This window comes from Amblyomma americanum, chromosome 4 (assembly GCF_052857255.1).
Source record: "Amblyomma americanum isolate KBUSLIRL-KWMA chromosome 4, ASM5285725v1, whole genome shotgun sequence".
Taxonomy (NCBI): domain Eukaryota; kingdom Metazoa; phylum Arthropoda; class Arachnida; order Ixodida; family Ixodidae; genus Amblyomma; species Amblyomma americanum.
This window is the reverse complement of record NC_135500.1, coordinates 98097781-98114182: the sequence shown is the minus strand read 5'-3', so window position 1 is coordinate 98114182 and position 16402 is coordinate 98097781. Positions and strand designations below refer to the sequence as shown.

Sequence of the window (16402 nt, the reverse complement as noted above, 5' to 3'; positions counted from 1 at the left end):
CTTTCAGTATCTTTGCAAAGCAGGAACACACAACAGGAAGCTAACACTTCCCACTTTTTTTCTGCTGCAACATCACTATCCTTCAAGTCCCACCCACCAGCAGAATGTACGCAGATTAAGTGCAAATGTTATAAAAAGATGGCTTATTCACTCCCTTCATAGTTTGCACAGAGGTAGTGTAAGATTTAGGCTGTAGCTGCAAAGAAGTCTGTCTAGCAAAGTAGCTGAAGAACATAATACTGATACACTGATCACATTTGACTTTAAAGTGGTATTAAAGGGATCTGGCACACTGAAATTTAGGTAACACTAATCCAATTCTAACATAGCCAAATTCACACAAAATAAAATATGTGCTGGTTCAACCAATTTGAAAACAAGCAAAATTATCTGATAAGTTTTTCGGTTTCCATAGAGTTGTTATAACTCTGGGTTTCAAAACTATTCCATACTTCCCCTTGGAATTAACACTGAAATATGATGTTTTAGTTAAATGGCTACAAGACTGCTTCTGCATCAAAAAACACAAGCAGTAAGTTCACTAAAAAGCTTCAACTCCTTCACTGGATGACTACCAACATAAATTTAAACCACAACACCTGCATCTACTTCATGTAAAGCAGATATGATGCATAGTAGTTGATTGCTGAACAGTACTGCAAAGGGACTACCATCCCTCATTTTGGTAAATATGAAAAGGCATGTTAGGCCAAACTTTTTAGAATATCAAGGCAGGTGCAAATTCTCTTGATGACACAAATAATTATGAAGTTTGCCTATACCTTAATTCCTCGAGGCAATTTTTTTTGCTAGAGCCAGACAGAACAGTAAGCCGGAACAATGTGCAGGGTCCCATGAAGATCAAGTTTAGCGCCGTAACTTGAAAATGAAAGTAAGCACCAAGTCATAGATAAGAATTTGTCATCCACTATGAAAATACAAAATAACAAAGGGCAAAGAGAAACCTAACACTGCAAACATCTAATCTGTCTGAAGAGACTGATACAAAAGCTTTCACTCCATCTTTGACAAATTCAATAGTCGCAAAGCATGAGGCATAAAGAAAAGTCAAATGCAATACAATGTACTGCGGCGCAAACATATAAATGGTATAAATTAAATGTCCGTGGAAAAAGCAGGCAAGCAAAGGAGTTAGAAAAACTCTTTACACTATAACCAGCAAGAGAATATCCATTCAAAACCCATGGCTCTGCCCCCTGCAGTGAACATCACATTGTTCAAGTGACACTCTGAGTGACAGAAGCATTAACAGCAAGACACTGACAAGCTTTTCATGAACAGCTATGGACTAACAAATATTTCACAAGCTCCAGCAGTGCTTACAGATGAACAGTGAACATCCAACACAATGTAGACTGTGACTAAAAAGCTAGTACATGAGCATTTTTCTTAAGATCTCACACATGACTGCAGAGCCAGAAAAATGTATAACAAAGAACAGTACACAGATCAAGCAACTAATAACTGTAATGCCACAATAAATTCTGCAACACTGGCAAATTGATTCCCACAAACCATGTTTTTGTGGACAGCTTAAAGGCAACAGTAAACACTCAGGCAATGCCCGATGAAAATAGAATGTCAAAGACACAAAACCACGGGCAAATAATCATACAGCTACAGTACAATGCAGTCTGCAAGCATCTGCATTAGCGACTTTTGTAGCAACTGCCTGTTCAGTGCTTCTGCAGTAGGTTCAGCTGAATGCTGATAATAAGAATGGCTTATGAGAATGTACAAAAACAGCCTTTCTCAGCTATGCTAAGGAATTTGCTTCAGCCATCTTTTTACTCTGATTTACAGATGAACAGTGAACATCAAACACAATAGACTTTGTGACTAAAGATATTGCTATAAGACATGGCAATATTTTCACCACTCTGCAAGCCTTAACAGCAAAATAATCAGTCCCTCCAGCTACTAACGCAAAGAAACCAAAAAACGAGCAGCTCACACAGTTTATTCCAAATCAAGCAATTCATGTCAAACCTGTGAAAGCAACTCGCATGTGAATCCAATTAAGGTGCCGAAGATTTAGGTAGTGCTCTATCAATCTGGTGGTTATCTAACAAACAGACTTCCCCGAAAGGAGCCCGCAACTGCAAGCACGTTCACTTTCCCCCCCAATTTCATGCATTAGCACACCTCTGTTTCAACTGTTTCATGCTTACAACATTTCGTTTACATTTATAAATTCTACTAATCAAAACTGGATAAAAAGCAGATATTGCAAGCTTCATTCCGTGCGTAAGTGTCGTTTCTCATATTCTGGTTTTACCACGTAACCACTTAACGTTTTAGCATCCGTTGGCCCTATTTATAGCTTTGCTCAAGGTCTAAGAGCTTGCGAGAGCAACCGCACCACAAGAATCCAATATGAAAAGCAGCAAATGCAACTGGAGTACGAGTACTTCTTCAGTTACAAGAGATTTCTTCTAGGAAGTCAAACAGAGCAGCATGCTTAATCAACATATGAGCGGGTTACAAAATCAAAAAACTGCTGCCCCGTATCCGGGCTCTGGCAATTTGGAACTATCTGAAACAGGACGCAGAGTGAACGGACCGATACAATAAAGAAATGGGCATTACTTCTTTGTGCCTCGTATCGGATAAAGCCTGCCTGCACAATAAATAAATTACTTTCAAGTGCTGCTGACAGGATAACATTATGTGCATGACCACATCCCAAGGACTCCAGTACCCAGAAATTCGGAAAGAATTTTCACTCTGGAAGTGCAAATTTAGCACACTGCATCTTTTATCCTTTAGCACACACCAATGAACAGTTAGAGGAATACAGATCTGTGCAAGCACAAACTGGCGTATAAGACAAAACAGTCTGGCCTTTTCATATACACAGTAATTTGTGTAAAAGGCAATTTAAGCACAAGTCACATCCTTGTCCCTTTTCCATGTTCCAAGCCTAATAAGGCCAAATTTAGAGGGGTGAATAGTAAGTGACAACAGGCTGTCAACTGGACCAAGGCTACTAGAAGACAGCACTCCTTATCAAAGGTCAGCTTCCTGAATCCAGCATTAACAGTTTACGAGCAAATTTTCACTGCTGCCACAACTGTGAACTTCATGTTTTGCTATCAGCTTCACGTTTCTTTCCCGCAAATATATTATTAAGGTATCTAGAGACAATGCTTGAGGATGATAAAAGAGATAAAAGGCATGGCAGAGGTATGGCTTGAAACTATTGCCTTTCAAGTTTAAAATTTTTTAAAGCAGTTATTAGCAAATGCAGAACGTATCTTTATGAAATTTAATGGCAGCCCAATAGGCATGGAAATAACAGGAATATGACCATTCTTATTCAAAGCTGCATAAGCTGCATAAGTATCTATCATTGTAATAAGTAGGTGCTTACTTAGGGTAGACAGAGATCTGACAAATAACAGGACAAGGGCACAACTTCCAGCTTCACTGACGACACATTAAGCCAGACAAGCTTTGCTGCTCACCGGCTTAATTCATGTGTCATTGAAGTTGAAACTGCGCCCCTGTCCAGTCCTTTATGTCATTTCTCTAAGTCAATTAAGTGCATACTTATTTCAAAGATCATAAACCAGCTAGTCTTAAGTATTTGTATTCTATGATAGAACTAATCACTGCCACACACTGTTCAAGCAGTCCAGTATTGCTAAAATTATTCTCATTATAAGTACATAACAACCGCAAACAAAAGCAAAGTCAGTAGCCATAGTAAATGAAATTTTAGAGCGTTAGCTTTACAGGTCGCGTTTCGAGCCTCCGAGTTATGCTGATTCCACAGATAGAATCCAAGATGGTGGCCTCCATAGCAACAACATTGTATTAGAGTGTTAAGCTCTACTTCTCACGCTTCGAGTCTCAGCATTATGCGTTACTATGCAAATCGTAACCCAGTGGGTGCCATGGTAATCAAGGTGGTTACATAATGAAATAAAACAATAACAGGCGGCACACGCTGCCCGAGCACCACAACTCAACACTAAACGCCATCAATTCAGTATACATATGGCCAGCATCTAAGTCCAGCCACTTAGTCCCGACATTCATGCAGAATTTCTGGGCCAACCGTATGGCGTAGAATGTTCCGGATGGTCGCATACGATTTCGCGTTTCATGCAGCATATACGTACTAGTTAAGAGTTTAGCTCGCGGCAGGGATTCGAAGCGGATTTCCCCTATGTTAGGTATGTTAGCTCAATATTGGATCGCTGCCTCAGCATGGGCTCATTTTTCTCATAAACTCGCTACAGTGCCATGACGGCATAGTACACCCCAATGAATAAGCAGTGAAAGTGAGTGACAAATTAACTACTTATTTAAGAAAGAAAAAGAATAACCTGTTTCTGGGCACTGTTAGCAAGCCTTCTCAACAATGATGCTGTTTCAGGATACGTTGGATGCACAAAGATCTGCCCTAGATGCCTTTGGCAACTTAAATACTGCATAAAAATATTACAAAACATGCAACATGCAATTTACAGTAGCAAAAAGCAAGACAATGAACTTACCCCACATGATAACCTATGACATACCAAAAAAATTTTGCAATAATTTGGGGTGTAAAAGTCACTTCAAATTTTACCTTCAGGATTTTAAAACTTGAGCAACAAACTTGAGCTCACCACACAGAAGAAGATAGGCAACATTTCTCAAAGTAGGAGACCTGGCTTACAGGTTTTTGATACAAAGCACCAATGTTCAAGCCTGCAATTATCAGGAACCAGTCCTGGGTGTCATAATAAGCTGCATAACTGTCAGCATTGAAACCTGCTAACAAAAATTACTTGTGCCATCAGAATTAAAACCCAGCGCTCAAGAGACCACCGATATAATGTAGCTGCTTTTTCAGAATATCACCAGTCAGTGTATCCCAAGTTTAACGGCATCATGTGCATGTCGTGCAACAAACATGCTGTGACAATTCAATTTTTGGCTTTGAATTCCTTTTAAAAATTATTCTCTTTTAAAACTACAAATAAGTGTGTAAAGTGTCATAAAATGGAATGGCAGTACCTTACTATCCACAAGATGAAACAATGGTATAGGTTGGAAATTATGTTTAAGAACTGGTATTCTAGCATCTCGTCGTTAACTGGCATGGCAGGCAGGGATTGAAAAATAAAGGCAACATTAACAAATAAATCTCAAAAGAATGCTCTTCAACTACTTCTGCTAAGCACCCTAAAAATGCCCAAAAGGTCACCGAGAATTCCAGCACGTTCAGGGATGACCACCGGTGCGACGTCAAGCAACAGCTGCAATCTCTTGTTTTGCATGTGGGCAAGCGATACTTCTTTTGACGTGTGAAGCAGTGCGCTGTCAAGGCAGAGCGTAGGTTGAGAGATGTTGTTCTAACCCATCCAAACCACGTGCAGCTGTCGGTGTATACAAAAGTAGTCCAAGGTGTATGTTCCCGTAGTTAAAATAATTGATTCACCAGCAGAAACTTGCATCTAAGGTCTGAATTACAAGAAAAAATAGGGCAGAGAACACCTAGCAAAGAACCTGTTCCAGAAGTATACTATTAATTCATTACGAGGAACAGGTGCCACTGCGACATGCCACATCTAGAATTTGAACAGTTGATAATTTTTTTCCAACATCTTTTTCTGTAGTTTTGAAAAGCTGCAGTCTTTGCAAGATCTCGAAAAAACAGAGTTCAACATCTAGCCCTTGTAGTGCAAGCCTATAATTTATTCCCTACAAAGAAGAACTGGCACTAGGTATGCCCGCTGTTTGAACAGTTAATTGCTTTGTAAGTTTTTTTTTTTTAGATAATCATTCAAATGCTGAAAAAGCAGCAGCTTTCAGATATTAATTTAGTGAACACAAAGTACACTGAAAGCACTAAAATCTCATATTAAAACAGCATGTTGTATCCTATTTTGCCCATAACCTTACTTGTTTTTTAACACACACTTAAGTACATGCTTCATACAGGCTAATGAAGAAACTATGTGAGATTCCTCATCTAAAGAATATAAAAAATGCCAAGTTCTGCGTGCATAAATGCCACGCACCACATCACCTGCTTTGCTAATCACTACCTCTAACAGCAGTATTGATACAGTAAAAATAAAAACAGAAAATTTGCTGTGCTGCAGTCAAAACACACCCCGCTTTCCCCTTTCTCTGGTTTGGTTCAAAAATTACTACTGCCAAACAGGGCGCCTTACAATGCAACCTGTATTGTGCTGTCTCTCCCTAAGTTGAGCAGAAAACTCACAGTGAACAAGAAGCCAAATCCTAAATTTACATGTCCTTGTACAAAAAAAATGGAAGAGCAAGACATCAGCTAAACTGCAGTGTATGTCTACAAAAGATCTGTGATAACCGATCTAGTTCATAATTTTCTTTTGCTTTTGAACCCTCTTAAGACTAATTTGCAGATACCTCATTTCGCAGTGTTGAAAAGACATCAAAGAAGTCACCAACGAGTTTTGTTACTAGTTCCCAATTTGTGCATTTCAAACAAACAAGGTATTCCAGTGACTGTAAACCTTAAAGCGGTTAGCCAGATCTCTTTTGCTAGCAACTCCCAGAAAAAGTTTGGGAAATTGCTTTAGTCAAAGCACTGAGCAAAAATCTAAAGTTTGGGGACTGCACTGAAAACTTAATCATGCTGGTGTTTTCCTTCAGATTGCGAATGTCTTCTTTAAGATTCATTAACACACTTTTTAAAAGCCTGGAGACTCTCTTCGTGGATTTTCAAGTTACCGCAACAGAACTGCCCTCACCCACAGTGACATTAATCAAAATAAACAAAAACACCACCAAGGGATACACCACAAAGGTGATTTCTAGGTACTGCAACTTTAGGATGCACTGCTTTCAAAGTGTTATGCATGTAATGATGCGTCGGCCAGGTAGTGCTATTTAACGACCAAACTTCTCTTTGCCCTTGCTGACCCAGTGCCGTATGCAAACATGAATGTCAGAATATATGTAAACAGCCTAACCTCGTGATGTGGCACACTGCAGAAGATAGTGACGCACGCAGGATAAATAGCACAACAATCAAGATAACGCAGCATGCACTCCTGATTACATGACAGAGTGCGTTAATCAGGGTAACGCGATCCGCACAAAACGGCAAAAGCAACGGTCACAATCGAAAGGCTCTACGCTGCAAGGCGGAAAACTGCGATAACAGCGTCAACCTCGCCGCAAAACAGGGTCAACGCTGCGGAAACTGAAAAAATGGGGTTGCACAGCTTTGCAAGGAACAGAAGGCCACACTGCTCATGTGACACAGTTAAACACAAAGCAATAGGCATCGGACAAGCGATGATGACACCCGTCGCGTCACTACTTCTGTCACTTCGTCAATCCGATGACTGTTTTGTCCTTTGGTCGCCTACACCAAATACGCGTGAAATGATTGCAGCTTTCATTGAACGGGCACTTCACGGTGGCGAACTTCCGTATAATCCAGCCCCGGATGCAACTCCAACCGTAGAGGCGACGGGAATGACGGAAATGAGGGTGGTTTCCGATAAGTAGTCGCTGACAAACTGCCACCGACGTTGTAAAGGTGAACTGGTCTTCCCACAAACGCGCACCACTAATTAGAAACATCGAATCTGACATCACTGCACATGCGGTATGGGCTACAGCGCGAGTGATAATAAGAAGGCACTTAAACTGAGTTTACTTCCGCATTTTTCGGATCGCGCAAGGGAAGAGATTTCTTGACCAGACAGCCACCATGACGGAGAAGCAGTGATGTCGATTGCGGTTGAACCGGCGTAACATATGTGGGCACTACGTTCCAAGCTAGTGAGGGCGGAAGGGCGGAATGGCTGGTTTTGCTTGTTTTGTTTAGGATAAGTTAACCTTAATTAGGAGTTTTCCAAAGAAACTGCAGGGTATAGTGAAGAGTTTGTTGCAAACTGCCGTGAATAACGCGAAATATTGCGTGTCTGTGGGCAAGCAATTAAGTGTCTGTGCTTTGCAGAAGGTTTCTGCATGGTTTGTTTGTTCAGCTTGACCATGTGTGCATATTTTCACAATTCGCACTGTTTATTTTGCTACACATGTGAGTTTGACGCTTGCAGCAATGTAAAACCCTGCCTTTTAAACCGTTCCCGCGCAAAATAATAAACTTTCCTCGTCGAAACGAAATATATATTTGCTTCTCATTTATACGGACAGCATAAAATTGGTCTTTGGAGTTATCTGATTACTGCTGGCGCCCTGAGGTCCGAGAGATCATTTGTTGTGAGAAATCCCCACTTTCCAGCAAGGTCGTTTAGCGGGGAAGCGAGCCATGCGCAAGCGAGAATTCCCTTCACACGCAAAGAGATTTTCTGAGTAAAAGAAAAAAAAATGCGACGGACGTCAGTTTGTAAGCTATAGTGCTATAACCAATATCTCGAAGGCAGCATCATTACCGAACGATGTAATATACGCATCAGTTGCGGCCGGTGCCAAGTTGCAGGCGCGCTGCCGCAGCTCGCGGGCAACGGGCCAGCTGCGTTGCCATGGCAATGACGCACCTCGGCGTCACCACCACGCCATGTTCTCTCCGCCAATGAGGGAAGCCTAAGGGGGAGGCACACCTTCGCGTCCGGAGTATTTTTTTCTCTATGTTCGCTTGCTATTTTTTCGGTGCTGCGCTGTTCGTATGCTGTCAATCTGCAGCAGTCGCTGCCGCGCAAGGCAAATCCGTGCGCTGCGCAGCTGCGACACGAACACAGCAAGCCAAGCCCGCAGTCGACGACAGCTGACGCTCGCTGCGGTCTGCTCGTTGCGAGCGCGAGAGCGAGTTGCGCGCGTTGCGTCTGCGGGGAAACACCTAAACAAATGTGACGCCTCTCCGGATGAGGAGGAGGGTGGATCGCCGGCTCTCGTGACTTGGGGCGATGGCGGTGGCAGAGCTGTCGAACGATCGGTGCTGGCTGGATGCGTAACTACGCTGTTTCCTGCTGTGCTTCGAATCGACTCTACAAACAACCTGCGCGCCTACGATATCGCACATATTTGCGAAATACAACGAGTGCGGAGGCCAAGCTAAGCGCTTTCTTTTGCGAAACTGCGAATAGTGCAGAGTTTGTGCGCGGTGACTAGGAATAGGCGAAAAAGCGAACGAAGGAAGAAAAACAGATCTGCACTCCCTCTGGAAGACGTTGGAGAGTAGAAAGGAAGCGGCATTTCTGAGTGTAGCGCCATGAATCTTTCGTTCTCCGGATGCGGTTTCCTGGGCATCTACCACATTGGAGTGGCCAGCGCCTTCCGCGAGTACGCACCACAGATCTGCCTCAACAAAATCGCCGGTGCGTCAGCTGGATCTCTTGCCGCAGCTGCTCTCGCCTGCGAAGTGCCACTGGGTGAGTGTTTTGTTTTTTTTTTCGTTTTGCTTTCAATGCGCATTGCATTTACGACGTGCTCTTGTCAGTGGTTGCGCTCGATCGTTGTCGAAGCCAGCGGCATGGCGCACGCGTGGACGTTTAATTGCGGCTGACCTTGGCGCATATACATGTGTGCGCGCGTACTACCTATTTCTTGGCTCTCGGGCGCGTACTGCTTGCTCCGCGAAGTTCAAGTTCACAGCGCTGTCTCGTGCAGCAGCGCGCTTTTCGTCTTGTAATGATTGCGCAGATAAATCGTTCTCGTCAATTGCCATCTCCACGATCCCTCGAGAAGTGTTCATCCAGATCTGCTTCTATTCTTGATTCTCGTATTAGTATTCTTTATACCCATATTCAAAACGTAGTTTAGCTTTTTATCTAGAGTAGTACGCAAGAGAAAATATTTTCTGCTGTTCTTCCCGCACCGTTGTACCGTCCTATAGGTTCTTTCTACCTGCACGCAACTTTCTGTCCGCTGACTTCACCGTACGGGCTGCATGGTTTGTCGGGCTCGGTTTCTGCTATGACTCCGTAGAAGAATTAAGTTGGTCCTCTTTCGACTCGCTAAACGGCGATACCAGGCGCTCGAGGTGTATCAAAACAGAAACCGTGCGCGTCATTATTAGCGGTCAGTCTGGCTGTGTCATGCGGGCGAGTCGGCTTGCGTTCGCGGCATTGACTGCAGTATTTGGGGCAAGGCAATGTGCGCTCGGAGGCGGCCCAGTACGCCTCCGTTGTTATAATTAGCGGAATGTCCCTGAGGCTGCGGTGTCTCGCGGGACAAGTTAGGGTCGCGTCTGACGCACCCTTCGGCTTATGGCCAGTGTCCGCGTGCGCGCGGCAGCTCGAAATGGAAGTTGCAAAGCGCGAGTAGGAAAACGAGGGATGGACTCACACGTGTCCCTCGTTCTGTAGTCTAAAGCGTTCGAGCGGTGTTCTGTGGAGGAAAAGAATTTAAATTTTACAGCATGCAACGAGCTTCAGGGATAATAATTTCCCTAGATCGCAGTCGCATTGACTTGCATATCGTCCAGGCACAAGCGCGTAACTATGCATTAAGGTATATGCACTTTTTTTGCTCCGCAACAAATCGCTCCGGCGTTCTAGATAAGCTTGCTCACCCCTTGTGCATTCATCTCGCGCCACAGTGTTTCACCAACAAGCCCAAGCTGCTACCCTAGCTCGAATCTCTCGGCGAAAGTGGCTAGCAGACGCGGTCATCTCGCGTCGAAAGGGCGCGGTTGGTCGGCACGCCGCAGGGATATTTGATTACAACGCGGCTCGCGTGCCTCTGAAAACAGACGACTTGACCCGCGCCCGGTTCGAAGCCGACCACGGCGGCTGCGTTTTTTATGGAGGCAAAACGCTAAGGCGCCCGTGTGCTGTGCGATGTGAGTGTACGTTAAAGATCCCCAGGTGGCCGAAATTATTCGGGAGCCCTCCACTACGGCACATCTTTCTTCCGTTCTTGTTTCACTCGCTCCTTTATCCCTTCCCTAACGGCGTGGTTCGGGTGTCCGCCGAGACTGATACTGCGCCATTTCCATTCCCCAAAAACCAATTATTATTATTATTACCCGCGCCCGCACCAGGGCACAAGCCACGGCTCTTAGAGGAGCTCAGACAAAAACTGTTATGTGCCCTTATCGATTGGCCCTAATTACAAAAGGCGAGGTAATCCTATTTGGCATATTTGTGACAAAAACCTAATCGCAGACGATGACCATATTCAATTGGGATACGAGGGAAATCCTCCCCCCAGACAGATATGTCCCTCAGCTCACAGCTGAGAAGATTATAAGAAACGACAGTAAAAGTACAGTCGAGTATCGCAGACTGGATCCTCGAAGTCGCCCCCTCCCCCACGTGGACGCCACCTGGGGCGACATTGGCCTAAGTACGACAACAAAAGGCTTAATAAAGTTTACCCCTCCTCCCTCGAAAATCACGCAATGCCAGACTGCTGCTGCTCCTCGCTTCCGGGATCGGCCGCTATGGATATACACGTCGTAAGGTCGCACGGGCGTTTGTACTACATTTCCTTTGCAGCTCGGCACTCCAGCCATATTAATAAAGAAACGCGGGTTGGCGAGTGATTCTGTTCGGCACGGGGGGAGGATCGAAGGAAGCGTGTGGGCTCGCAGTGTAATGTGAGAACGAGACTCAACGGCGCGTCTCGTGACATTCATCGCGCCACCCGGTCGCCGGTCGGCCTTGCGCGAGGCAGACGAACCGGCGGCTCCGCGCCAGCTGCGGCCGTCGCGGGCATGCTGCCGACGGCTGGATGAAAGATTGCGCGGTGTGGCATATGTCATTCCTGTGGCCAGGTGGTTGGTTTGGTTTTATGAGGGTTTAACGTCCCAAAGCGACTCAGGCTATGAGAGACGCCGTAGTGAAGGGCTCCGGAAATATCGACCACCTGGGGTTCTTTAACGTGCACTGACAACGCACAGTACATGGGCCTCTAGAATTTCGCCTCCATCGAAATTCGACCGCCGCGGCCGGGATCGAACCCGCGTCTTTCGGGCCAGCAGCCGAGCGCCATAACCACTCAGCCACCGCGGCGGCCCGTGTGGCCAGGTGGACTTAAATCGTTCCGCATATTAAAGACTACGGCGGGGCAAACTAGTGACGCTACAGGGGGCTAACAATAGTCACTGGCAAACTGTGCTCACGCGCCGTCTTCAGTAAGCAGGATGTGCTGAGCGCGAGGCAAAAAAAACAAAACATGGAGGGCACTTTAGACTAACGTGCTGTGAATGCGAAAACGTGCACGCGGGGCGTTCGGCTGCAGCGATCTGTTCGCGCTGCCCGAATGGAAGTTGAAGACGACGATACGGTAACCGAACGCGAGAGACTGGCAGTTTAGCGCGCAGCATGTTGTGTTGAGGTGATACTGCTCTAATGAAATGGTCAGCGAAGCTGATGTGTTCGCGCCAGCCTGGGATCGAAACACACTTCGGAAGAAATTTTATTTTTCTTTCTTTCCTGATTATGTAGGCACCAGAACTCTGATAGGCACTGCCGATGACGTCGTGAGGTCACAGGGGGGTCCGGTTTGTTTTTCATGGACGGTCGGTCAAAGCGAGATTTTCTGACTGATGAACCATATAATGTTTTGGCGGAAATACTATACCATCACAGACGCAAAAAGAAAATATATCCACCACCCCACCCATCTTTGACACAACATGAGGCAGTCGGCTGGCGAAGGCTGCAGACAGGAACACTCTCAAATCTGCACATCCTACATAAAATGTTTCCCAGTCAATACAGGGACACACGCCCTTGGTGTGGGGCCATCCCAACACTATAACACATCACATGGGAGTGCAGAAATAACTTCTCATTCCACAAAGAAGAAAAACCCAGTGCGGAATAGTGGGAGGGCCTGCTCACCAGCGGCGTGCTCACAGTCCAAAAAAGATTGGTGCAGCACGCTCTCAAAGTGGCCAGGCTCAGCGGTGCTCTGGAATAGAGGCGCCGACCACTCAAGACAACGGAGACTTCAGTAAAACATGAAGACCTCTCTTAGCCGCTGAAAGCTGTAAATAGAGCAATAGAGTTTTTTCATTGGCATTAATATGTGGTTTCGACTCCTCTATATCTACTAGCAAATTTCCACAAAATGCCCTATTGTATCATAATATTAATAATTGGTTTTTGGGGAAACGAAATGGCGCAGTATCTGTCTCGCATATCGGCAGACACCTGAACCACGCGGTAGGGGAAGGGATAAAGGACGGATTGAGAGAAGGAAGAGGAGAAAGAGGTGTCTAGTGGAGGGCTGTGGAATAATTTCGACCACCTGGGGATCTTTAACGTGCGCTGACATCGCACAGCACGCGGGCGCCTTAGCGTTTCGCCTCCATCGAAACGTGGCCACCGCGGTCGGGTTCGAACCCGGGTACTTCGGATCAGTAGCCGAGCGCCCTAACCACTGAGCCACCGCGGCCGGTATTGCATCACTTCAAGACATTCAGTTCACTAAAGAAGTTGTACTTCGGAATATTCCGTTACAGATCGCGGGTGCAGAAGATGAACCGACGCATATCGGTTACATGGCTACAATTATAGTGTAGCTCGATCAGATCGCCTTCCCTCTTGGCGTCGCGAGGCCACCAGGAAAGTTGGAAAAATCTGCAGAGCACTCGGTACTGGGAAGCAGTGGCCGCAAAGGCAGCAAAGAAAAGGTATAAACTATATCGGAATGCAGCGGAGGACGCTAAAAATCACTTATGTTCAACATGCTAGTGGCTTGCCGATACTGGTTAGTGAGGGCGGCGCTTAGAAATGTGATGACCCTCAGTCGAATCGGCAAGACACTTTTACAGGTTGTATTTTGTGTGACGAGCTGGGCCTTCACATTGATGCGAACGGTAGATGGAAGCGAAACGCTTACCAGCTATAGTAGCCATGTGAGTTGGCTCATGCGAGACTGCAGTTTCGTTGCCGTATACAGAATGGAAATCTGGAAACAGCGCTGATCTAAAAAAAAAAAAGATGCCTATAAACGCGCAGATTTTTGTTTTTAACAAATGCATACAAGTGCCCGCCGAATTTTGACGAAACCCGCGCCCGAAGTTCTGATCCGCGCGTAACGTCCAGCAGAGGAAAGCCAAGAACATAAAAGAAGGTCTTGTATCGCTGGCCGTTCGGTTGTTGCCACTCCATGGGCTCGCCTTGCAGTTACTGAGAAATATTGATGGGAAGCAAAAATAAACGAGAATTTTTGCTACCACGCTCTCGGCTAAGCGTCACGCAGTCGCCGCTTTATAGTCGCAAACCCTTTCCAGAACAGTTGTCAGATCACGCACTGAGCTGCCGCAGCTGCATGCGCAGCTGTGGCGACGCTCTCCCTCCGCCAGTGCCGCACCGTCTCGCGCAGCTGCCGGGGCGCATAAGTAGGCCGCCGGAAGAGACGCGGCGGCGGCCTGCCTTTGGAGGACACCGCCATTGTAATGGGCGCACTGTGAAGGTCGCCGCGTTCACCGTATCGGCCACGGGCGCATGCTTCCGCGACCGGCGGAGACTCGAGAAGCGGCAGGCCGCCACGGGGCAGGATGCCGGGGTGTCGGCACAGTTCCCCCCCCCCCCCCCCCCCCCCACTCGACAACTCTTGATTAGTGCGCAAGTGAAAGAGGTCGTGTAGTGGGTACTACCGGCACAACCATATCCACCGGGACATACTCTGACCTAGATATGGCTCTTCTGGGTCTAAAACCTCGTGCAGTCGCATTAACCCAGTGATGCCCAGGCATTGAAAGCTTCGGATAAAGTGTCGTCGTTACTGGCGATTTCTTAATGAAATAACAATGGAAGGAAAAGATGTTGCTAGCCGCGGCATCTGCCATCGGAACCTGAAGCACCTGAGCTGCGGCTAGCGGGAATAAAACCTGATACCTGATTTAATATCTGCTGCGGGTCCTTGGGCCCAAGATATTAAACTTATTTTTGTAGTAAAGCAGAAAGCAGTAAAGCAGAAAGCAGTAAAGCACTAAAGGTGCATTCCGTTGCAAGAAATGCAAATGTACCCCCGACTATAAGAACACTAATATCGTGTTTCGCCACTGTGATAAGATGACGCGAGAAGTTTTTGAAGCTTTTCTTATACGTGAGAAAGGCGCAACGTGCATTAGTTGCCCATCGGTCGCCCTTTCCGAAGGGGAGATTGGATATCTGGCGTCACATGTGGCATGAGTTGACTATGGTGGCGATTAGTCTTTCCTAACTCTGTATATATTTTGCGTGTTTTTTTTCAATAAACCCAGTTGTTAGTCAGCGCTTGTTTGTCTTTACACCTCAGTTTCCACGTCCCGTCTTTGTTGCGCTGTTTCAAAATGGTTATTTTTGTAGAGTGCTCGAAGCACTCTGGCACGGGTTGTGGGCGGTATTGCACTGCCTCCGGGATCGGCCCGGGGCATATTAGCGCGGCGCGTCTTTTCTTTCACTCTTTGCTCTCCTATCCTTTAATAATAATAATAATTGGTTTTGGGGGGAAAGGAAATGGCGCAGTATCTGTCTCATATATCGTTGGACCGCTCCTACTTCCAGCACGCGGCAGCGAGCGTCGCTAGACTTGAGCCAGTATGCAGGCCTTCGGCTTGAGCCAGTAGGCAGGCCCGTGATCTTTCTTTTTCTTTCTTCCTGTCAGCAACAGCAGCAGCAGCGGGAATAAAGGACAGAGATGGGGAAAGAATGGGGGGAGCGATAGTAAGAAAGGGTACGGGTAGGGCTTAATATACACTATTTACAAATACAGAATAATTCGGATAAACGCTAACTTCCAATTTCGTCACGACTTCTCCGTTCAAAAAAAAAAAACAAAAAAACGAGATGTATGAATGAAAGCGTGGTATAATTCATTTTAGTTAATTTTAATTATTTCTAATTAGCTAAGGGATATAAAACTCCACGAAAATAGGCAGGTGCATATTGTACGCGAAGAGTGAAAGTCAAAGCAGCTCAATCACCTTCCTTCCAGTGACCACTGACATTTTAGGCTGTCTTGCCGTCAGGGTTAGCTTTTGCACGAGTTTGTCTTTCAGCGCTTATTTCGCATTTCTAATAGCTCACACTACGGCCTTGTTTTGCTAAAATGTGCTGCAGAGGGCAGATTCTGCATTTATGCTAGCGCATAGTAACGCGAGAAGAAATTAAATGCATTCGCATTTCTGCACGGGAATTGCAGGCTTAAATTCATGGATTTCTGGGAATTATGTGCGCAGTCAGCTCGCCCGCGATGCACTGGTCCGGTCTATTACCTTGCGATGAGGGCCGACGCATCAAAATCACGGAGCGCGCTTAAGACTGCTTACGTGCTGCGAACGCGAAAGCATGCACGCGGGGGGCTCGGCGGCGGCGATGGTGTGCTGCTCTAATGCAGCGGCCGGCGCAGCTGATCTGTTCGCGCCGCCCGAATGGAAACTGGTGAAGACAACGATACCCAAACCCAGCGCGAGAGACCAGTGACCTTTAGAATAGGGTGACGTCATCGGTTTGGGGAATAGCGGAGGGCCAGTGTGCAGGGACAG

At 46.1% G+C, this 16402-nt stretch overlaps 1 protein-coding gene across 1 annotated transcript in view; it reads left to right on the top strand.

Moving 5' to 3' along the window:
- Positions 1-8545: 8545 nt before the first annotated feature.
- The window catches only part of LOC144128163 (1-acylglycerol-3-phosphate O-acyltransferase PNPLA3-like), a 68899-nt gene continuing 61042 nt past the window's right edge, over positions 8546-16402 (top strand). The window contains exon 1 of the mRNA XM_077661268.1: positions 8546-9347. Within this exon, the coding sequence (XP_077517394.1) occupies positions 9188-9347 (160 nt within the window). The 5' untranslated portion in view covers positions 8546-9187. The remainder of the gene's footprint in view (positions 9348-16402) is intronic.